The following is a 23616-nucleotide window of genomic DNA, read 5'->3' as shown; positions in this document are numbered from 1 at the left end:
TAATCCTCTAGATAGTTTTCAAAGTTAACGTGTCACATCAGCATCAAATGTCTATGAGACATAATTAAGACGAGTTGGATCGCTTAGAGTGTTTACTTATCGACTCAAGTTAGAAGTATTTAGATTTCCACTCTCAAACTTAGAGTGTTTACTTATCGATTAAGATCAAGTTTAACTGTTTGTTTATGTATTATGCTTTTTATTAGGAGTAACTTTTATCATAAATATCCAATCAAACTTTCTCATAGCCAAACAATCAAAAGGAAGCAAATGTTATCATTAACCAGGTCCACCCCCTATCATTTAGCAACTAGCACAAAGATGTGTACATTTTTCCTCTATAAAATCAAGAAAGTTGGCAACCCCATAACTCTATCCCCCCAAAAGATTGAACAAAAATGTCAGTGCTAAACTACTGTTACCTCTCGGTGACCTCAACAGCCACACCAATATCTCAAGATTCTTCAAATAACTCAACCCCATTGTCAATTCCAACACAATCCAAGCAGAAACCTGTGAAATTGTCAAGTGGGGACCCACCCATTACCACCACCACTAAGCTGAGGAAGTACTGGGGTGAAGATGTGGATCCTCTTACCTCTGATGAGTTTATATGGAATACAGAATTTATGGGGCGCATGAAGAAGTATGTTCAAGATCCTCAAGAAAATGCTCCTTCTGTAAAGGTATAATCTTTAACCAATTGTCCTCACTGTGTGTTCATTACTGTTGTGCTCAGACAACTCAAAGATACTCTTACGTGTTGTGATATTGTGTGTTCTGTGTAAAGACTGTCAGTCTTTTCAGTTACCAATTTGAGACTTTTGTTCGAACACGCAACAATCACTTATGACATGCTTTTATCACAAAGGATTGTCTTTTATAGAATTTGAAGTGTTGTGGCAAATTAGCTTTACTAACTGTTGTGGCAACTTTTGAATTGTTGGTTCTATCCTCCGTTCATGATTACTTGTCCAGTATTGACTTAGCACATCCCTTAACGAGCAATAAATAGAATGAGAATTTTACTACCTCGCCTTTTGTATATAATAAATTCAATGTTTTGGGAAATGACTATATGTTCATCTTTGGAGCTATTTTAGTTCAGAACTTATGGCATGCTTTTTTCACAAAAGATTTTATCTTTTCCTGAATTTGAAGTGTTGTGGCAAATTAGCTTTACCAATTGTTCTAGCAACTTTTGAATTGTTGGTTCTTTTCTCTATTGTGTTGTTCTGTGATGAAATCTTTCTTTAATTGATAGGCTTCTCTTTATTGGTGTATATCCTTTTTTTTTTTAAACAACCGTGGTGTCGGGGTCAGCTTTTGCACACCTTGACTAATTCCATGTGATACCTTCCACCTCCCGTTAACATGTACCACGTAACTTTGTCCACCAAGGCTATTTTTGTCTCTTTTGGGATTTGAACTTGAAACCGCATGGCTCGCGACACACTTTATTGATCACTAGGCCACACAATTGGGTGCGTGCATATCCTGGTTTTCATGTTGGGCAATTAACAATCTTAGTCATTTTGATGGTTTCCTTTAGCTCTTTTTATAATCAACTCTTTTGTGAACCTATTTGACTAGGCACGGTCACGGAGTTAAAGAAATGAATGGACATTTCTGTAAGTTGTGGTCTTAAATATGCCATAACTTATGTCTGACTAATAGATTTTTGAAATATATCATAATTAACATTTATGTGGCTAGGGAGAATGCAAGTGAGGTGTTGGGTGTTTCTAGGGGCCGGGCCGGGCACCATCGGGGAGATTGGTGGTGGAATGAAGAGGTGGAGAAGAAAGTGGGGACCAAGAAAGGGGCGTATGCTAAGTTGGTGGAAAGTAAGGACGAAGAGGAGAAAAGGGTAAACAGGAAAGAGTACAAGCTAGCGAGGAAGGAGGCTAAGTCAGCAGTCACGGCAGCTAAGACGGCCGCTTTTGAGAGCTTGTATGCAGGGTTACAGGGAAAAGGAGGGGAGAAAAAGTTGTTTAGACTCGCTAAGGCTAGGGAGAGGAAGGGTCGTGACCTCGATCAGGTGAGGTGCATTAAGGGGGAGGACGGTAGAGTGTTGGTGGAGGACGGCCACATTAAGAAGAGATGGCAGTCGTACTTTCATAGGCTCTTGAATGACGAAGGGGATAGAGCTATTGTGTTAGGGGAACTGGAGCACTCAGAGGAGTGTCGGGATTTTAGCTATTGTAGACGTTTTAAGGTAGAAGAGGTTAGACAGGCTGTCCGCAGGATGCGAAGGGGTAGGGCGACGGGGCCGAATGAGATACCGGTGGAGTTTTGGAAGTTCGTTGGAGAGGCTGGTGTAAGGTGGTTGACTGGATTGTTTAATGAAATCTTCAGGACGGCAAAGATGCCCGAGGCTTGGAGGTGGAGTACCATGATCCCTCTCTATAAGAATAAGGGGACATTCAGAGTTGCAATAACTATAGGGGGATTAAGTTATTGAGTCACTCTATGAAGATCTGGGAGAGAGTGGTCGAGGTGAGGCTGAGACGGATAGTGTCTATTTCGGAAAAACAGTTCGGATTTATGCCCGGCCGCTCGACGACGGAGGCAATCCACCTGGTACGGAGGTTGGTGGAACAGTATAGGGAAAGGAAGAAGGATCTGCACATAGTGTTTATCGACCTGGAGAAGGCTTACGACAAAGTCCCCGGGGAGGTGCTTTGGAGATGCTTGGAGGTGAGTGGAGTACCGCTGGCATATATCAGAGCAATTAAGGATATGTATGATGGAGCGAAAACCCAGGTGAGGACGGCGGGAGGAGACTCAGAGCATTTCACTGTCCTGACAGGATTGCATCAGGGATCTACTCTTAGTCCCTTTTTGTTTGCGTTGGTGATGGATGTGTTGACGCGGCGTATTCAAGGGGAGGTGCCGTGGTGTATGCTTTTTACAGACGATGTAGTTCTGATAGATGAGACTCGAGGGGGTGTGAATGACAAATTAGAGGTGTGGAGGCAAACTCTTGAGTCTAAAGGGTTCAGGGTGAGCAGAAGCAAGACAGAGTATGTGGAATGCAAGTTTAATGACGTAAGGCGGGAGAATGAGATAGTAGTGAAGCTGGAAGCACAGGAGGTATGTAAGAGGGATAATTTCAAGTATCTTGGGTCCGTGATCCAGAGTAACGGTGAGATTGACGAGGATGTCTCGCACCGTATTGGGGCGGGATGGATGAAGTGGAAGCTCGCGTCGGGGGTGCTGTGTGATAAGAAAGTGCCGCCCAAGCTTAAAGGCAAATTCTACAGGGTGGTAGTCCGTCCGGCCTTGTTGTATGGAGCGGAGTGTTGGCCAGTTAAGAACTCCCACATCCAAAAAATGAAGGTGGCAGAAATGCGGATGTTGCGTTGGATGTGTGGGCTGACTAGAGGGGATAGAGTTCGGAATGAGACTATCCGGGAGAAGGTTGGTGTGACTTCAGTGGAGTGCAAGATGCGGGAAGCACGATTGAGATGGTTCGGACGCGTGAAGAGGAGGGGCATGGATGCCTCGGTCCGTAGGTGTGAGAGGCTAGCGTTGGATGGTTTTAGGCGGGGTAGGGGTAGGCCGAAGAAGTACTGGGGTGAGGTGACTAGGCGGGACATGGAACAGTTACAGCTCACCGAGGACATGACCCTAGATAGGAAGGTCTGGAGGACGCGAATTACGGCAGAGGACTAGGGCCTGTTTCGGTCGCTAGTGTAGGGAATTACTTGGTGGGGGTTTTATTCCTGTTATGATTCCGTGTTCCGTGTTCCATGTTTCATTACGAATCTGTGTGCTTTCCTCTGCTCTCCTCTGTTTTATATTACTTATGGGTGCCGTATTTATGTTATGTAATCTGCTTCTGTGCTTTACTATGTGTCTGTGTGGTATCTCGTGCCTTGAGCCGGGGGTCTATCGGAAACAGCCTTTCTACTTCTTCAGAGGTAGAGGTATGGACTGCGTACATCTTACCCCCCAGACCCCACTAGGTGGGAATACACTGGGTTTGTTGTTGTTGTTGTAACATTTATGTGGCTAAAAATGTTTATCATTAAGGGTGAAATAAGAAGTTTTAAGTTAAATTATTTTTAAATTTAGAAAGAAGTCATTCTTTTTGGAATGGACTAAAAAGGAAATAGGGTCGCATAAATTGGAGCTGATGGTATAGGAACTTACTTGAACAGGAATGTGTCTTATTTGTGTAGTTCTCTAGTATGAAGAACAAAAGTAGTTGCTGTTGTATTATATGGTAGTGAAAACATATGCATGTTGCTTAATACTGGTATATTTTTTTTTTACAATGATTGCCAACATTCTTGTGACCTGATATCTCAACAGGAAGAGACATCAGGATTTCTTAGCTTAAACAGAGTCATGAGTCTTAACAGGTGCAATTTTTTCTTACTTTCTTTCTAGATATTTAGAAATTATGCGTTCTTCCTAATATAATTGCATATGGAGAATGTAGTTTGGAAGTTGACTTGACCAAGGAGCTCACGGCCCCTTCAGAACCTGCTCTAGAACCAGAAGTGGAAAATACTCAAGTATGTAGTAACTTTAAAGAACTTGCCTTCAGAATCTTGAAGCATTAGCCTCTTCTACTACCCTTGTTGAAAAATAAACTGATTTTCAGGCTCGTTTTTCTGCATCTCCAAAATGGCGGCCAGCACCAACACGACGCGAGCAGGAGAAGTGGGGCAAAGCTGCCAAGGCTGCAACTGGGGGCAGTGTATGTCATCAACTTACAATTAGTGCATTGCTTGAAACTTGGTTCATAATACATCTTTGCTCACCTTGTCTCTAACTAATAAGATAGAGAAATATGCTTCTCTAAGTTGTAATTCTGAAATTTTTTATCACACAGGACGTGATGTTAAGGGAATTAAAACGCCCTCAAGGGGATCCACAGGTTATGGCTGCTCAGTCAAGGGAACAGTATCTTAAGGTCCTTGTTTGCGTTTATTCCGCATAAATCATTCTTTGTTGAGATATGTTGACTTTTCAGTTCACCGTCTTGATCGTTTCATTTTTCTCTTCTTTCAGTTGAAAAATAAATTGCTGTTCCTCACAGTTGGGATTGGTGGTGTTGGTGTGATTTCAGCTTATATTTCTTATTCTCCTGAAATAGCAGCAAGGTAATCCAATATAGAACTTTCTACATGGCTATATGCTTTAATTCCTTTAGGTGTCTACTTTACTCATGTTTGACTTGCTATTATTGTGTTGGGACATTGCCCTTATTTATTGCAAATTGTTCCTCCAATTAGTATATTGGTCCCTTAAGGTTGTCAGTTTGGTAAAATTTTGGATGGAGGGAGTCTTAATTTGCTTATTTCTCTGAAATTGACGTTCGTGATAACTGATGAAATGTGTGGAAGCTTCTTTGACTGAAATATCTTAATCCGGTAGTGTCCTTTCAATGTCCTCTATCTGTCCTGGATGTTTTTTAGCTTCTCTTTGCTTAGATATACTTAATGCAAGGAATCTTCAGCTTTTCTGAATCTGGTGATGTTACACATGCACAAAATTGTGGTGTTAATGAACTGTTGTATTTTTCATTCTTGCAGTTACGGTGCAGGGTTGATTGGTTCTTTGATGTACATGCGTATGCTTGGAAATAGTGTGGATTCTATGCGGTCAGATGGACCCAGAGCACTTATCAAGTACGCTTTTGATGTTTCTAGATCTTTAGCCAATGGCTCCCTCTCTGCATGTTTCTTGTATTTTATTTGGCTTTATGCCATGCGGTCAGATGGACCCAGAGCACTTATCAAGTACGCTTTTGATGTTTCTAGATCTTTAGCCAATGGCTCCCTCTCTGCATGTTTCTTGTATTTTATTTGGCTTTATGCCATTTTTTCATGATTTCCAAAAGGAAGTTCCACGTTTTGGTGATTTTGCTTAAGAAACTGAAATATTCATTATTTCTACTTCATGACTTGTTTGTTGTCAGCAGGCAAATGAGTGTCCTGCTCGATCAGCATGTTAAGAATACCCTTGTAATAAAGGACATCATAAGAGTCCTGACTCGAGGGTAAAGATGAAAAAGCGAATTGTATGTCTGTTTGTTTTGTGCGATCTGGTTCCTGTTCCTTTCCTTGCAACCTTCTCTCCTTTGTAAGCTGTTGGGGCATGAAAGAACAAATGTATGAGAGGATGAAAAAGAGAAAGTCAAAAAATAAATACTACGAAGGACTGGAGTGAAACTGTTTCTCTCTTAGAATTGTTTTGTGCACTGATAGGTCAGGAAACCACCAGAAATATCTTGATCCTTAACGGAACTGTATCATTTTTGAATACTTCTGCACAGTGTTCACCATGGTACTATCCCCCGTATTTGGGTGGTGGTTCAAAATAGTACTATCCCCCCGCGTTTGGGTGGTGGTTCAAAATAGGCCGTAATTTTACAACACAAATTTACTTGGAAGAGCTGAAGAAACTAATCTAGGTCAGCCGGTCATAAATCAATATGCAAACATTTAACAAGGAAAAGAACTTAGTCAGAGAAAGACAAGTGTATTCTTTTTGTTAGTAATTTAATATAGCATTAAGAAGGTGCCAAGATGTACAAAGGGGTTTCTATTGTATTATCCCAAACCTTAGCAGCTTCTGTTTCTTTGTGTTACATGTATGTGGCACTTGGGTTGAAGGTGTTGATTATTGCCTCAGTTACTGCAGTAAAAGTAGGAGCAATTGTTGGACATTATCCAGCTTTTTTAGCCATGTTCTCAACTTAGTTTAGTGGCTGATTTTTAGATGTTAGTGGTGTAGTTGTTTTGGATATTGCTGATCATAAAATCATGTACAAAGTAGTGGCTTAATTATAGGCTTTAGTTATTGCATTTTTTTAGTATTTAAGCACCACTTCAGATTAATGAAAAATAAACCTTTGTGCAGTAAATTATTTGTTCTGTTCTTTCTTTCTTTCTTTGTTTTCACTTCAAAGAGTTGAAGTTAACCTTACAACTCCAACAAATTGGTATCAAGAGCTCTCTTCTAAAGGGACCTGCATTTGAGGGAAATATATCTTTCTCTTCTTGTTTTTTTCTCCTATGGATTCAGAGGCTCTTTTCACTACACTAGCACCACCTGTCTTCAAAGGTGAAGGCTATCGTATCTGGGCAGCAAGAATGGAGGCATATATGGAGGCAAACGATTTGAGGAAAGCCGTTGAGGAGGACGACGAAGTTCCTCCCTTGCCTGAAAATCCAACCATAGTGCAGATGAGGAATCACAAGGAAAAGAAAACAAGAAAATCAAAGGCTAGAGCAACGCTATTCGCTACAGTCTCATCTGAAATCTTTGTCAGGATTATGACATTGAAATTAGCTTGTGAGTTCTGGAATTTCCTAAAGAAAAAATATGAAGGAAATGAACGGATCAAAGGTATGCGTACTCTTAACCTGATTCGAGAATTCGAACTTCAGAAGATGAAGGATTCAGAGACAATCAAAGAGTATTCTAATAGATTACTCAACATTGCCAACAATGTAAGATTACTTGGCTCTGCATTTCCTGATTCTAGATTGGTTCAGAAAATTCTAGTAACAGTCCTCGAATGGTTTGAAACAACTATTTCCGCTTTAGAAAATTCTAAGGATTTGTCACAGATTAGTTTGGCAGAACTATTGAATGCTTTGCAGGCACAAGACCAGAGAAGACTTATGAGGTCTAAAGGATCTGTTGAGGGTGCACTACCTGCAAAAGTTCAATCAAACCAAGGAGACCAAGGTAAGAAGAAGTGGAACAACAAGGGAAACTCAGGTTCTCATTCACTTGAGATCCATAGGGGAGCGAAACATGATTTTCCTCCTTGCAGGCATTATGGAAAAAAGGGTCATCCACCGTTCAAATGCTGGAGAAGGCCAGACCAACAAGGTGAGGAATGTCAGCAGATGGGACATCATCAGAAGGTTTGCAAGAACAACACTCAGCAAACTAATGTTGCACAGGTAGCTAATCAGGAAGATGAAGAGCAACTCTTTGTAGCGACATGTTTGGCAACTAGCTGCTCGAGTGACAAGTGGCTTATTGACAGTGGCTGCACAAACCACATGACATTTGATCGTGATCTCTTCAAGGAGTTGGATACTTCAGTAATTTCCAAAGTACAAGTTGGTAATGGAGACTATATTTCTGTGGAAATGAAATGCTCCTCGGGTACAAAACTAATCAAAGATGTGTTTTTTGTACCTAATATTAGTCATAGTCTGTTTAGTGTTGGCCAGATGCTTGAGAATGGTTTCAAACTTCATTTTGAATCCAATTACTGTCAAATCAAGGATGAAGATGGCAGAAACTTATTCAAGGTAATGATGAAGGGAAGGAGCTTTATATTGGATCTTTTAGATCATGAGCAAAAATCTTATTCTGCAACTAAGATCAGCACAAAAGACTCGGACATTTCAACCATGCTGCTGTAATTAACTCACAAAAGAAAGATCTGGTTTGAGGGCTGCCTAATCTTGAAGCCGAAATACCAGATTACAGAACTTGTCAATTTGGCAAGCAAGCAAGACTTTCTTTCAAGAAAGCAACCTGGAGAGCCACTGAAAAGCTAAAATTAATCCACACAAATCTGACTGGTCCTCACCGAACTCCGTCACTCAAAGGGACCGCTTCCCCCTGAATGGAGCCCTACGAGGCGCGAATCCAGAGTAGTCGGACTCCAATATGGGTACCGAACACCGGATGGGAAAAAAATACTGCAAGACGGATCTTCAACTGACAGATATGTTTACCAAAGCCTTGTCAAAGAGCAGATTTGAATTTCTCAGCGAAAGACTTAGAATTTGCAGCAACTGAAGCAAGGAGGAGTCTTGATTATTGCCTCAGTTACTGCAGTAAAAGTAGGAGCAATTGTTGAACATTATCCAACTTTTTTAACCTTGTTCTCAACTTAGTTTAGTGGTTGATTTTTAGATGTTAGTGGTGTAGTTTTGGATATTGCTGATCATGAAATCATGTACAAAGTAGTGGCTTAATTATAGGCTTTAGTTATTGGATTTTTTTAGTATTTAAGCACCACTTCAAATTAAAACCTTTGTGCAGTAAATTATTTGTTCTCTTCTTTCTTTCTTTGTTTTCACTTCAAAGAGTGGAAAATAGGAAGCCCAATTTCCTTATACATTTTGCATGTGCTACAATCCTACAGTCCAAATTTGTTTTGGAAAATGTTCATGGAGCATCTATTACCACTTTGTCACAGTTAAATCGATATCCATAATCTTGAATTGGAGTAGTACGAGATCACTCAAATAGTGGTTCTATGCGAATTGCCAGTTTCATCATCATTCCAGGATTGGAAGTTATCAAACGACAGTCGTAAATAGAAATCAAATGCTTGCATGACAAATGACGTTGGTTTTGAGACTAAGAAGAGTAGCTATAGCCTATATCCCTAAGACTGACTGTTTTGTGCTCTGATTGGTAATCTTACCAGAGGCTTTTACTTGCAGGGGGGCTGTTGGGCAGCCAAGGCTATTGGTTCCTGTTGCTCTGGTCATGATTTTTAACCGGTGGAACGGGTAAGATCTACCGCTATTACCATATTGTCCAAAAATGTATATGGATCAAAACTAAATGTTAAACAAAACCTCTCTTCTTGATTCAGTGCAAACTTCCTAGAACCTCTTGTTTATTTTCTGAAAATTGCAATTGGTAGTATAAGTTTTATCTGCATTCGCATGGCCAAAGAAGTTGGGGCTGTTTTAAGGGACTTCAACTTCCTCTCTTAACCTTATTTTCAAGTTGGGGATCCCAGCTTTTGGTTTAGCAAGCTTAGAAGTAGCGACTTCCTCTGGTTCATTCTGCGAGGGCAAGTATTAATGCTTTTAGATTGCCTCAGCTTTCAATTTGCTTTATTGGTTTCTTTTCCAGGATCCTAGTCCCAGAGTATGGATTCATGCACCTCGAGTTGATACCCATGCTGGTCGGATTTTTCACTTACAAAATCGCAACTTTTGTCCAAGCAATCGAGGAAGGTGTATCAATTATTGGAAATAAGACACAAGCTTAGCTCTCTACATTTTATGATTTTGCATCAACCTCTGATGAAAATAGTGGGTATGCTTCGAGTCAGCGCTCCCATCTACAACTTTTATATTCATTTCAAGTTACTATGAATCTTACATTGAATAAATATGTGTAGATCTTCATGTTCCATCTTAGTATAGGACTTGATTAGTCACAATGAATAATGAAAAATCATGTCATTTTTTAATGTGCACTCACACTCCATAGTTCTTGTTGCAGAGGTAAAAAAAATGTTCAGGAAGATGTTGGATTCGAAAGACGAGCTACAACATGGATACTGGTTTACTTCTCAATTGATGAAGTCAAATGTTTATAGCTTGAGTTCTTCCATCTACCAGATCTTTACTAAATCTTGCTCTAAGTTTCATTGATCCTCTCAAGTTTCTTATCCTGTTGAAGGCTTACGAATAGTTTTCTCCAGAAAAAAAATCGAGATATTTTGACTATCAATTGAAAGTGTAAATTCTTCCTGTTAATGAACGATTCTCAAGAGTTTCTATTGTGTCACCCCTTTTAATACAAAGCAAATCCTATTAGTTTTATATATGCCCCACATGGACCTCCAGTAGATAAATAAATAACCTAATTGTGAGTTACTTTTTCCATAGTTACATTTATATGTTTTTGGAGCAGAAAATATGATCTTGTTTTCTTTGGGAATCCCATGCTGGAAGCTGTGTGTACTGCGCTGCTCTTCTTTGAAGTACTTTTTAGTGTTGGTAATTAGCATCTTTGGAAACCAAAAACAGTTTTGTATGTAAAATCCCATTTACTTGTTGCTAGTAATCAATTTAATTTGCCCGACTTATACCGCCTTTTAAAGTTTGATTTGCTCACAAGTAAAAAGAAAAGAAAAAAGCAATCCAATACAGCTTCCAATATGCAGGTAACCATCTTGCAGCCCTTCGCATTGTCGAAGAGTCAACCTTCTTTCTTTAGTCAAAAATGTGTTTTTGCGCAATAACATATTTAGTGCATAAATTGTAACGCAAGAATAATAACATGAATTCAGTGCATAGGGTGAAAATTAACATATGCTATTGTAAGTTGTAACTGTACTTTTTTATACATGACTTCTGTAGCGGCTCATTGAAATGGGTGGCCTAAAGCCAAACGACCTTAAATATATTTTTGTCCATTGCTATTTTAAAAGAGAACACTTTTGTGATATTATACCATCCTTGATTGTTATTTTAAAAGAGAACACTTTTCTGATATTCTACCATCCTTGATTGACTGGGGCTTATATTGCAGTAAGCTAGCTAGGAAAAGAAGTAACACAACATTCCAATTACCTTTACCAAAAAAAAAAAAAACATTCGAATTACTTTCCACTTGTTCTTTTTTTACGCCCCATGCATCATATTCAAGAACAGAAATAGTTATTGTTCTTTAACATACATAGTTATGAGTTAAGACGACATCACTTATTCCACGTACGTATATAATAGACTTAGACTTAACCAGTGTTCTGCATACCAGCAGCAATACCTTTCATTGTCAAGATGAGGGTGTCTTCTAAGCCAGGAGCATACTCACTCATAGGATTCAGCTTCACTAATTCAGCTGCTGGTTTGCTTGATTCCATGATTTCCTTGTCTAGATGCGGCCCGACCTTCACATTGTAGCTGGGGTCGCGAATTCTCTTCAATGTGTATGCTTGGCAAACATTGAGGGTCGTAATGTAAGAATCACGAAGTTTGAGCCGTTGCCTCAAGTATGGATCTCCTTCCAAAAGATCCTTGTGCCCAGCAACCTAAAACAAAAAGCAGCATGATTAGAAGTAAGATATTCCAAGAATCCAAACATGTGAACTTTGGAATAACTGGTTAAGTTGTTGTCATTTGACCAGGAGGTCAAGGGTTCCAGCTGTGAAAAGAGCCTATTCCAAAATGCAGGGTAGGCTATGCACTATAAACCCTTCTGGTCCGGGCTTAGTGCACCAGGCTGCCCTTAAAGATGTTAACTTTCTGGTGATAAGAACATGATGGTAGTAAAAATAATAGTATCAATTTCTGTACCTGAAGGAGATAGCCTTTTGTTTCTTCATATTTGGATCTCAAGCGCTCTCCAAGCGGCCACAGATCTTCTGATACCAAAAGCTTATCGTACAATGCAGCAATACCAGGGTCTCCCTTAGCAAACACCATTTCAATCAAGTCAAGTGTCACTCTAAAGAAAGGCCATCCATTGTACATATCCTTGAGCATTTGCAGATTTCTTATATCCTTCTCAATAACATGCTTGAATGCAGCCCCAAAGCCAAGCCAGACTGGGAGATGAAACCTCGTCTGGGTCCATGCAAAGATCCATGGAATAGCTCGAAGAGATTCAATCCCACCACTTGGCTTCCTTTTGGCCGGGCGACTTCCAATATTCATGCGACCATATTCTAGTTCCGGGGTTGCCTGCATTTTTGACAAACAGAAAAAAAAAGTTAAGTTTCATAGGCATCAGACTGAAGGCAAATAAGTCATCAATGTCTGAGAGGTAAATTCTATCCATGCTATAGTTTTGACTGACTATTAGAAACTGTGCTTTCACCTAGTAGAAAAAAAATTATTAATGTCCTTCAACATTTTGTATATTTTGGTTTCTGAATGTTCTTTTTTTTCTTTTACATCTTTTTAAATTATCCATTAAGAGTCATCTAAACGCAGTTCAAATCAACTTTTGAAGTAACTTGAATATACTTACAAGGCGGAAGTATTCAACAAATCGTGGATCCTGGAACACTAAAGACCGATACTCTTTGGTAGCAACAACAGACATCTCATCCAATAGGGCACGCCACTCTGGCTTTGGAGCCACAGGGGGATTCATTCCATGCTCAAGTGTAGCAGCAGTGAAACGCTGAAGAGTTCTAAAGCACAGGTGTTCCTCCCCAAATGACTGTTCAATAACTTCACCTTGAACAGTCACACGAAGTGAACCATGGACTGTGTCGGGGGGTTGTGATAAAATAGCAAGGTGGGTGGGACCCCCTCCTCGGCCAACAGTCCCTCCTCGGCCATGGAACATTGTTAACTTTACTCCAAATTCTTTTGCCACCTTTACAAGTTCCTCTTGAGCCTTGTACAATTGCCAAGCTGCAGATAGTCGGCCAGCATCCTTACCTGAATCAGAATACCCAATCATAACTTCTTGTTTCCCGTTGATACGGTTTCTGTACCAATCTATGGAGAACAGCCGAGCAACAGCAGCAGGTGCAGATTCAAGATCAGCAAGCTTTTCAAACAACGGAACAACCCTCAATGGACTTTTTACATGACACTCACGCTGCAAAAGCTCAACGGCAAGCACATCAGAGGGTGCCGTGGCCATCGAAATTATATAAGCACCGAAATTATCAGCAGGAAGTTCAGAGATGACGTGAAAGGTATCCAGAACATCAGCGATTTCATCAGTTTTAGGGAGATCAGGCCCAAAAAGTGGACGCTTGCCACTTAGTTCAGATAAGAGCCATTCCTGTTTCTTCTCTTCAGACCATTCTTTATAGGAGCCAATACCCAGGTGCCTTGTTATAGCATCTAGAACGTCGGTGTGCCTATCTGACTCTTGCCGGATATCAAGTCTCACAAGTGAGAGACCAAAGGTGGAAACTTGCCTTAGAAAATCAAGAAGGCTGCCATCTGCAATTGGTCTGTCACCGCAAGCGCATAGAGATCTATAACACAGCTCCAGAGGTTCCAGAAACTGCAGGACAAGAACAACCATCTTGTTCACATATTCAAATCATACAAAAATTGACATGCGTATTAGCAGAACAGAAAGCCATGAAATATGTCTAAACATTTGAGAAATGAGAACCATGCTATTTTGGTTGATAGACAAAATTCCAAAATAACCTGTACAACTTACCTCACAAAATTTGGTGTAGTAGTATGCCAGAACTTTGATTAAAAGCAAGATGAACATTGTCAAATAAATATTTCAAACGCTCACTCGAGTTCGTTTTCTTATTATCTTACAGAAACTATTTTCTTCTGCCTTTCACCATTTAGTGACAGACTGTAGAGCTTTGCTACTTAGACGGGCAAATTAATTAAGGGTGACAAAAAAGTTTCAAAACTAAAAAAGAGTGACACAAGTGTTAAATATTGAGTAAAGGTGACAATTTTAAGATTAGTATTAATGACACTAATTTTAAAACCCTCAAGTTTTATTATTTACACACAGATCCCTACACAATATTTACATAAAGATTCCTACACCATCACCACCACTCCTCCTCCACACCCTTTTTGTTGTCGCCGCCGCCGGCACCTCTTCTTCCTCCACTATCACTATCACTACCATTGTCACCTCTTCCAAATTCACCATTATTTCCTCTCTCTACATAACTATCGCCTATTTTTCTTCTTTCTCCTCCACCACCGTCGTTATCAACACCACAACTAATGTCATCTTCTCATTCAGCGTCACCACCAACACCACCACCTCCCTTTTTATCGTAAATATCACTTTTTCGTTGGCTCCTCCTCCAATCACATTTTTTTCAGAAATTAAGTATCGAAGTTGCTGCAGCAACTTCGATAATTGCCGTAACACAACAACTAATAGTAGTTGTTGCAACAATTACCGTAACTGTTGTAGCAACTATGATAGTTGTTGAAGCAACTCTCATAGTTGTTGAATTTGCTTAATTATTTCTTCATTCATTTTTAAAAGAAATAAAAAAAATTCTTTTCAAACTTCTCAAATTTCTTTTAAAAAAATAGTCCATAAAAATTAAAAAAGGAAGAAAAACGAAATGAAAAGAGGAAGAAAAAGAAGAAGAGAAGATGGAAGAAGACGAAAATCTAGAAAGAGAGAAAAAATAAGAAGAAGAAGATGGGGAGAAAGAAATTTGAAAGGAGAAAGAAAAAAAAAAGATTGAAAGATAAGAAAAGGGGGAATTCTAAAATTTGAAATTTGGAGTTGGAAGACTTTTGAAAAGTTTATAGAGTTTAAAAAGTTACATTTTACACTCCAATTTACTTTAATCACTAATTAAAAAGAATTTGACTGGTCAAAGTTGTTACCAATTTTAATTTTAAAACTTATTTGTCACCCCACACTTAATTTTCTCTACTTAGACAGCCAAATCCACTTTCAAACAAAAATAATTAAAATTCACCCATAGAACCCGATATGAAATATCATTGACGCCATATTGGAAATAGAAAAGAAATCTATTCAGCATTAGTAAATTTTTTTGACATAGCATCAGTAAATTTGGAAATCGAGCTAACAAGTTCTAGATTATTGAAGAGGTGAACAGAACTAACAAGAGTTTCTAAAGGACACCTGTTCAATATTTGTGAATGTGGCCTCCTCAGGAATATCAGACAACCCATTAGCTAGTAACTGACGAGCTCGTTCCCGTGTATTATATAACTTATCTCTCACATCAGCAAGAAGCACACGGTAGGGCTCATTTGATGGAATTTGCTTCCAAAATTCTGTATTAGTAGATTAAGCAAGAAGATCAGACTAAGTTGAAGGGTAGGAGGGAAAGAGACTTTAGCAACAATAATCATAAAAGGAGAAAGGCAGGGTAGGCGGAAGAGAATAATATGTGAGCTCCGATACACTTTTCAGTAAACAAGTCTGGAAGCAGAACAAAGAACGGAGGTAAATACCAATGTAGTGCTTTGCATCTCTTTTGGAAGTCCTATGAAGTTCTTCTGCACGCGCACGGAGCTCATCATTGCATCGCCACATTGACAGCTGAGGCAAATAAAACGAGGCAAGACGAAAATTGTTAGTCAAGTCACTGCCACAGGATCAGGGGCAAAGTGAAAGCAACAACATCCAGTAACCAATTTGTCACCTCAAACATAAGATCCTCAATCTGAGAGAAATACAGTTTTGCAGCCATCATTCGAGCCAATAAGCACACATCTCTTGTCACTTCGGGAGTTACTCTAGGGTTACCTGCATGCAAATCAAAAATTGTAGGTTCCTTTACAAAAGCATTCAAACCTTATTTAAAACTTGGCATGCAATTATATTAAGCTTTAGGGAGAATATTTTCTCATGTCACTCGAGAATCAGAAGCAAAACGCTTCTACTGCTCTAACCTAATGCATACTGTAAAGCTTTAAAAGTGCCATTTTACCATCTAGTTATGATGTTCCAGATTATATGAAATCGTTAATGAGTTGATAAAACTTTAAATAAACAAACATCGTCTCTTTGTCCCTCAAAGGTTAGATTTGCAACATATGAGCCATTGATTTATATAAGGATACAACCGACCTCATTAACCTTTTGAGAATTTCAATAAACTGAACCATCTTAACCAACCATAAGTTCCGCTTGTACCGGCGTTGGTTCCTTTTAATATGTGCTTGATCTGACTTTCAAAGAGAGAGAACCAAAGAAGAAGAAAAAAAGACGATGCTACTTGTAAAGAAAGACCATACCATCTCGATCACCACCCATCCAAGAAGAGAACTGAATGAGAGGGGCATTGTAGGGAACGCGTTCATTTATTCCAATATTCTTCAAAGCAGTGTCAACACGGCGTAGGAATTTCGGCACCCCCTTCCATATTGTCTCGTGGAAGTAACTCATCCCCGCCCTCATCTCATCTTGTGGAGTTGGTGGAGTCCTTCTGATTTCATCCGTGCGAAAGGCTGCTTGTATCTGTATGCAGCAAAAGAGCAGAGTCACAGGAATTTATAGTTACTGATATTCTTTATGCAGAGGAGTGAGGACTAACTTGGTATTCCGGCAATGCTTAATACCCAAAATCACGTAAAAGGATAAGAAGTCAGTTGCAAAAATGTAGAAATGAAATAGTGCAAACTCTAGTGGATTCCCTCCTTATTTGTTCATTTTTTTAATATACCTGCCAACTAGCCTTCTTAATACTACTAATGCAGATACTTTAGTTCTTAGTTTTTCTCCATTTAAGGAACTTTGCTTTTATGTGTCTAACAGCTTACAACCTTTTAATGCAAAAAAAATAAAGGTAATCTGGCTGCTTAAACACCTCTGCGGAGGTGAATCTCTTTCTTTCCGTTTAAAAGCTAAGATATGGTTCTTGAAAGGACTAGCTTCCCTAACAAGTGCAACCTATATTTCTTACTGTGTACAGCTGATTTTGCTATCCGAGTTTTCTTATCAGCTGTAACTACAAAGAGAGATGCCCCAATATCAGTACTTACGCACCAGGCGAGTGAAAAAGCGCTAAGAGAACACTCTACGACCAACAGAGATTTACTAAAGCACTGTTCTTGAAAGTTTTTCCTCACATCCGTTTTAGCTTAGCACAAGTTCACTAAACAACATTTCTGTACACCGTCTTCACATACCAAATAAAATTTAATCCTTTCTTAAAACTTAAAATTGTACCCTTAATGAAATGGGGAGAATTGACATGACAGAAAAGAGAGGAAGACGACAATAAAACCAACACTATGAACCTCATACCTCTCTTTGTAGAGCCTCGTCTAGCTCCTGCTTATCATCAGGAGTAATATCTTTGGCATACAACTGCGTCAGACAATCACGAATCCTGGACAGGAAGTGGGAAATGAGAATCTAATCTTGTCCAGTTAAGAATAAGTAAATTGGAAAAAAAAAAAAAAGAGTTGTTCTCTAGATGGAAATATAGATGAACTGAACAAAAAGTAATGTCTCCTTTCCTTTCATCTTCTTTTATTATTAGTTGCTTTAGGACTACAACAACAACAACAACAAACCCAGTGTATTCCCACACAGTGGGGTATGGGGAGGGTAAAATAGACGCAGTCCATACCACTACCTCCGGAGAGGTAGTAAGGTTGTTTCCGATAGACCCCCGGCTCAAGAAGTTGCTTTAGGACTGCAGTATTTATTTATTTTATTTCCTATATTTCTTTTTTAAGTTATTAGGAGGTAGTTAGCATGGTTAGCACCATGACTTTAAAGTAGGGCCATTATCTATTTCAGTTTTTTTTTTTTAAGAACACTTTATGTAACTTCTTTTTTTTAAAGAAAGAATATCTCTCTCTGCACAAGTTTCTCTCACACAGTGATCTTCTTTCATTCTCCTGCTTCTTTTCTGTAGCAATCTAGACATCGTTTGCATAGTGTTATGTGCGATTTGTCTATTTAAAACTAACATTTGGTATCAAAGCTTTCATCTTAAGGGATCTGTGATTGAGTTGGAGAAATCATGGATGAAGAAACCAGTTTCTCACCAATCGCTCCGCTGGTCTTTGATGGAGATAACTATCAGTTTTGGGCAGTACGAATGGAGACGTACTTGGATGCTTTAGATCTATGGGAAGCTGTGGAAGAGGATTACGATGTTCCAGCCCTACCGAATAATCTCACCATGGCTCAGATTAAAGCACACAACGAAAAGAAGACAAGGAAATCGAAGGCCAAGGCATGTTTATTTGCTGCTGTATCGTCAACAGTTTTCACACGAATAATGTCTCAGAAAACTGCTAAAGAAGTATGGGATTATCTTAAGGAAGAGTATGCTGGAGATGAGAGAATAAAAGGTATGCAAGTTTTAAACTTAATTAGGGAATTTGAATTGCAAAAAATGAAGGATTCTGAAACAGTGAAGGAGTATTCAGATAGACATCTTAACATTGCAAATAAAGTGAGGCTACTTGGCTCTACACTTGCCGACTCAAGAATTGTTGAGAAGATTCTGGTAACAGTTCCTGAAAAGTATGAAACAATAATTACGACCTTAGAAAATACTAAGGATTTTTCAAAAATTAGTTTAACGGAGTTGCTCAATTCCCTGAAAGCTCAAGCGCAAAGAAGACTCATGAGACAGGATGTTACAACAGAAGGGGCTCTTGTCAGTAAGCACCAAGTTGACGAATTTCCGAAGAAGAAAAAGAATCAAGCGTTGAGTGAAGGAGAAACATCAACCAACAAAAAGGTAAGGGAGGAAGTGCGAAAAAAAACTTTTCCCCTTGCCATCACTGTGGAAGAAAAGGCCATCCACCATTCAAGTATTGGAGGAGACCTGATGCTAAATGTAAGAAATGCAATCAACTTGGACATGAGGCAGTGATTTGCAAAAGTAAAGTCCCCCAGCAGGAAGAAAATGCTCAAGTTGTTGATCAAGAAGAGGAGGATCTTCTTTTTGTTGCAACATGCTTCTCAAGTAAGATCTCAACAGATTCTTGGTTAATTGATAGTGGGTGCACTAATCACATGACTCATGACAAGAGCCTATTCAAGGAGTTGAAGCCCACTAAAATTTTCAAGGTTAGGATAGGAAATGGGGACCATCTTCATGTTAAAGGAATTGGAACCATAGCCATCAAGACTGACACAGGCATAAAGAAAATTGCTGAAGTTCTTTATGTTCCTGAGATTGATCAAAACTTGCTAAGTGTAGAATATCTGATGGAAAAAGGATTTACACTTTTCTTTGAAAATGATCACTGCCAAATCAGTGACACTGCTGGAAATGAAATTTTCAGGGTGAAGATGAGAGGAAGGAGTTTTTCCTTTAGTCCAACAGAGAAGGAGCAACTTGCTTATTCCGTGAAGGCAGATGTAACGGAAATCTGGCACAAGAGACTTGGTCACTGTCATCTACAAGCATTATTGTTACTGAAGAAGGAGGATATGACAAGAGGACTACCAACTCTCGTCAATCACTTACCCAGTTGTCAAGCTTGTCAATTTGGTAAGCAGAATAGGAAACCATTTCCTAAAGCATCATGGTGCGCTTCTCAAAGGTTGCAATTGATTCGCACAGATGTTGCAGGACCTCAAAGAACACCGTCCTTTAATGGTAGTCTTTACTATGTTATATTCATTGATGATTATACAAGATTCTGCTGGATTTTTTTCATGAAATACAAATCAGAGGTGGCTGAAATATTTTGGAAGTTTAAGAAGATGGTGGAAAATCAAAGTGGTTGCAGAATCCAATCCCTGCGTTCTGATAATGGAAAAGAGTACACTTCTGAAGAATTTAACAAATTCTGTGAGGAATTTGCAGCTCCTAATGCAAGGAGGAGTATTACTAGTTGCTTTAGGACTGCAGTATTCATTTATTTTATTTCCTATATTTCTTTTTTAAGTTATTAGGAGGTAGTTAGCATGGTTAGCACCATGACTTTAAAGTAGGGCCATTATCTATTTCAGTTTTTTTCTTAAGAACACTTCATGTAACTTCGTTTTTTAAAAGAAAGAATATCTCTCTCTGCACAAGTTTCTCTCACTCAGTGATCTTCTTTCATTCTCCTGCTTCTTTTCTGTAGCAATCTAGACATCGTTTGCATAGTGTTATGTGCGATTTGTCTATTTAAAACTAACATCTTTTAACATCTTCAGAAATAGAGTTATAGTTAGATAACCTACACAAACTATGCAGCTTGTGCCAGCACAGCCCCACAAAAAGATTGAGTAGGGTATGCTGCTATTTCAGCACTCATTTTCAGTTAACTTCAGCAATCGTAATTTACCTTGCATGCTTTTGAAGCAAAGACCTACGAACAGATTGAGTAGGATGTGCTGTTAGCACCAAATCCACGGTCTGGTTCTTCAAAGCATCAAAAACTTCTTCAGGTGATTTCTTTAGCTGTCCGACGAGCCTCCTAAGGGTCTCTTCAATGTCTGATTCAGTTGATGCAGACGCCTCATCTGAAAAATCACGCTTTTTTAGCTTACTTCTTCGTCTGTAAGCTATCTGAACCTCTTCGGCAAGGTTTGCCAAGTTAAGCATGTTAGAAAAGGCTTTGGTGACTACGATGGAATCCCCAGCATCCAAACTGGTAAGCATATTCCCAAGCTCTTCCAACTTCTGTGGGTCATGCTTCCCTTCGTATTCAGCAGAAAGTTCATAACAGTCTTGAACCTAGCACAATGTACCACCAGCGTAAGTTCCTTACACTTTTACCAGAAATTGCTAATATTTTGTAATGATTAAGACCACAGTACCTACAACTTCCCGTGCTCTCACAAAGATAGAAACATCTTGAAACAATCAAAAGTCAAACTTCGACTCATCTTTATCCCAGCTAAACAATCTTTAATAATGAAAACATTAAAGGATATGTAAGTGCTACCAAGGGACCAAAGCTAAAACTAATTTGATAGAAGAGCAGACAGTGCCAAATCGGAACATAATAGATAAGAAACAAGGTCGATAGAAGTAAACATTTTCTTCTTTTCATGAGATAGGGACTAAAAAAGTCCCTAATTCAAGGGCTAACAAAGACTTCTCCTTAACGAGTCAGGAGAATTTCAACATCACTGAACTAAATCAAAATTGCATAACTATACGTCTTAGTCAAACAAAAAGAAGCTCCATCACCCTCAACAATCCATTCCCTCCTTTTTATTGGTTGTATGCAGATCACTCAGCTCAAAACTTTATATATAATTTGAAGTAAAGAGTTCAACAGAAGCTTAACAATAAAGAAAAATAAGAAAACAAAACTACGTATAGTGGACACTGGTCTAATGCATTCACACCAGAAACTATGAATAAAGTACAAATCTTTTCTACTTACACCGCATAAACAGCAAAAGAATTACAGTAAAGGTGTTGAACAGAAGTTGATAAACACAAACTTAAACTAAGTACTAACAAAATAAACCAAAATGTATAATTGACGCAACACATTCACATCACAAATTATGAAGAAATTACCGGTCTTCTTGACTAATCCACATAACCATCAATACAAACACATTAAAGGAGTTGAACAGAGGACACTGGGTATGTTGTTGCTGTTGTTGGTGTTGAACAACAGATGAAATCAAACTAAGTACCCACAAAAATAAGCAAAATGTATTCTTAGCATACTAAGCAAAATCAGCTTGTTAGTACTTTTGGTGAGAAGCAGCTTGTTTTTGGAATTTAGAAAGTAATTCTGAGCATCAATTAGTGTTTGGCCAAAGCTTTTAAAAGTGCTTGTAAGTATTACTTTTTGCCAAAAGTGTTATTGAGAAAAACTACTTTTTTTAGCTACTGAAAACCTTCTGCCACTCCCCACTCCCAGGAAACAATTATTTTCTCCTAAAAGCTTGGCCAAACATTACCAACAAAAACTAAGCAAAAATGTATACTTAGCATACTGCATTCAAACCACAAATTAAGGAACAAAGCAAAGGGGTTTAACAGAAGTTGATAAAAACAAGATCAAGAAAAGTACCAACAAAAACTAACCAAAATGTACAATTACCATACTGCATTCAAACCACAAATTATCAAGAAACACAGCAAAGGGGTTCAACAAAAGTTGATAAACACAAGATCAAACTTTTTTCTTTTTGGATAAAGGCCATGTTCACAAGTTCAAACTAAGTACCAACACAAACTAACCAAAAAGCACAAATTACCATACTGCATTCAAACAACAAATTATAAACAAACACAGCAAAGGGGGTCAACAAAACTTTAAAAAAAACACCAAATAAACTTCCAAAAACAACTAAAAATACCGTTTCTCTAATATCCTCTCCATGCAAATCCTGGAGAATATCAAGAAATCTATCAAGCAACAAAGCATCATATTCCACAAGCTTATCATCCTCTGACACTTTTGCTGGTGCCAATAACCTCAACTGTGCATCAATTGATGCCATTTTCTCTATTTTTCTACTCATCTTGAACCAAAAAAAACTCTCTTTTATCAAATAAAAAGAAAAAAAAAGAATTTTTTTGCTTTTTCTTTAGCAAAAAGTTACACGAGAATTCTACGGATTCTTGCACCAACTATCACGGAGAAAAATGGGTGTCAAAAATCTTTAGCATTAACTCAAAAAATTCACCCAAAAAAAATATTTTTTTTATTTTTTTAATGTAAAGTACAATCAAGAAATATAGTGATTAATTATTTTATGGGGAATCACGTGAAGGGAAAATTGAGAAGATTAATAAGTCACGAGAGAGGTAAAAGAGAAGTGAATTGGAGAAAATTTTGCAGAGAATTTTGGGATTTTGCTTAGGATTTATAGGAGGAGGATGTGAAGAAGACAGTGGAAAGTTCCAACTAAGCTACTGTCCGATTCCTAAATATGTGGTGTTTTAATATTATTATTATTCAACTAAAAAATAATTTAAGTAAACACTCCTAGTAAACTACTAAAAAATTATATTATTTTTTTATAAATATGTTCGAACTAAAAGCACTACTTAATTAGTGATGAAGGGAATTGTGGTGTTTTTTTGGTCAAATTATGGTAAAGTTTGGTTGAAAATTGAAAATAGAGAATTTTTAGATTCGTGTAAGAGGTGGAATATTCCACCGAATCATCTTTTCATGTACTACTCCTATGATTTAATTTGCATTTTGCCACAAAAAAATATTTTCATTTATTTTTTTGAAATAATTTGAAATTAATAATTGTTTATAAAAAATTTAAAATTTGATTTAACGTTGTATTTAATATTTAAAAGATAATTTTAAAATTATTTTGTCTCATTTTTCATTGTTGAAGTTAAATAGTAACTATAGTCAAGTATGAATATTGTTTTAAATATTTTTTTTCAAAATGTATAATTAAATACAATTCTATTTTTAAATCTACAACAATAAAGTACATAGTTTAGTGATATAAATGATGTCTGAGGAGGTAGAGTGTTGGTAATTTTATCTCTATATTAGATCTAAATAGGTTGTTTATGATAAATTC

The 23616-nt window shown here is 38.1% G+C and overlaps 2 protein-coding genes across 5 annotated transcripts; one reads left to right on the top strand and one right to left on the bottom strand.

Annotated features, from left to right (window-relative positions):
* Positions 1-235: 235 nt before the first annotated feature.
* LOC107878440 (protein CONSERVED ONLY IN THE GREEN LINEAGE 160, chloroplastic) lies at positions 236-10512 on the top strand. Of its 4 annotated transcripts, none has more exons than XM_016725436.2 (10): positions 236-686; positions 4321-4370; positions 4451-4526; positions 4616-4711; positions 4847-4927; positions 5026-5117; positions 5550-5645; positions 9441-9509; positions 9862-10047; positions 10237-10512. In XM_016725436.2, the coding sequence occupies exons 1-9, from the start codon at positions 399-401 to the stop codon at positions 9998-10000; spliced, it is 987 nt and encodes a 328-aa protein (XP_016580922.1). In that variant the 5' UTR covers positions 236-398; the 3' UTR covers positions 10001-10047; positions 10237-10512. The 4 variants fall into 4 exon arrangements, with proteins under 4 accessions (XP_016580922.1, XP_016580923.1, XP_047271387.1 ...); XM_016725437.2 differs by having other exon boundaries at positions 256-686; positions 10225-10512; XM_047415431.1 differs by having other exon boundaries at positions 256-686; positions 5550-5756.
* Positions 10513-11308: 796 nt separating this feature from the next.
* LOC107878436 (phosphoenolpyruvate carboxylase-like) lies at positions 11309-23135 on the bottom strand. The gene is made up of 10 exons (XM_016725433.2): positions 22423-23135; positions 20439-20830; positions 17440-17524; positions 16428-16650; positions 15833-15936; positions 15642-15729; positions 15307-15461; positions 12715-13713; positions 12039-12425; positions 11309-11773 (listed from the first exon to the last, which is right to left on the bottom strand). The coding sequence occupies exons 1-10, from the start codon at positions 22585-22587 to the stop codon at positions 11477-11479; spliced, it is 2895 nt and encodes a 964-aa protein (XP_016580919.2). The 5' UTR covers positions 22588-23135; the 3' UTR covers positions 11309-11476.
* Between the last annotated feature and the right edge of the window lie 481 nt (positions 23136-23616).

This window comes from Capsicum annuum, chromosome 7 (genome assembly GCF_002878395.1).
Source record: "Capsicum annuum cultivar UCD-10X-F1 chromosome 7, UCD10Xv1.1, whole genome shotgun sequence".
Lineage (NCBI taxonomy): Eukaryota > Viridiplantae > Streptophyta > Magnoliopsida > Solanales > Solanaceae > Capsicum > Capsicum annuum.
This window is presented reverse-complemented; position numbering and strand designations above follow the sequence as displayed.

What these genes read in the sequence shown, in the direction of transcription:
- LOC107878436 (XM_016725433.2), bottom strand. Translation starts at nt 22,587, where the DNA reads ATGAGTAGAAAAATAGAGAAAATGGCATCAATTGATGCACAGTTGAGG. An exon ending in ACGAGGCTCTACAAAGAGAG is followed by an intron (nt 16,651 to 17,439) that starts GTATGAGGTTCA and finishes TGCTGCATACAG; the next exon opens with ATACAAGCAGCCTTTCGCAC. An exon ending in AGATGCAAAGCACTACATTG is followed by an intron (nt 15,462 to 15,641) that starts GTATTTACCTCC and finishes CTACTAATACAG; the next exon opens with AATTTTGGAAGCAAATTCCA.
- LOC107878440 (XM_047415431.1), top strand. Translation starts at nt 399, where the DNA reads ATGTCAGTGCTAAACTACTGTTACCTCTCGGTGACCTCAACAGCCACA. An exon ending in AGAGTCATGAGTCTTAACAG is followed by an intron (nt 4,371 to 4,450) that starts GTGCAATTTTTT and finishes TGGAGAATGTAG; the next exon opens with TTTGGAAGTTGACTTGACCA. An exon ending in CAAGGGAACAGTATCTTAAG is followed by an intron (nt 4,928 to 5,025) that starts GTCCTTGTTTGC and finishes CTCTTCTTTCAG; the next exon opens with TTGAAAAATAAATTGCTGTT.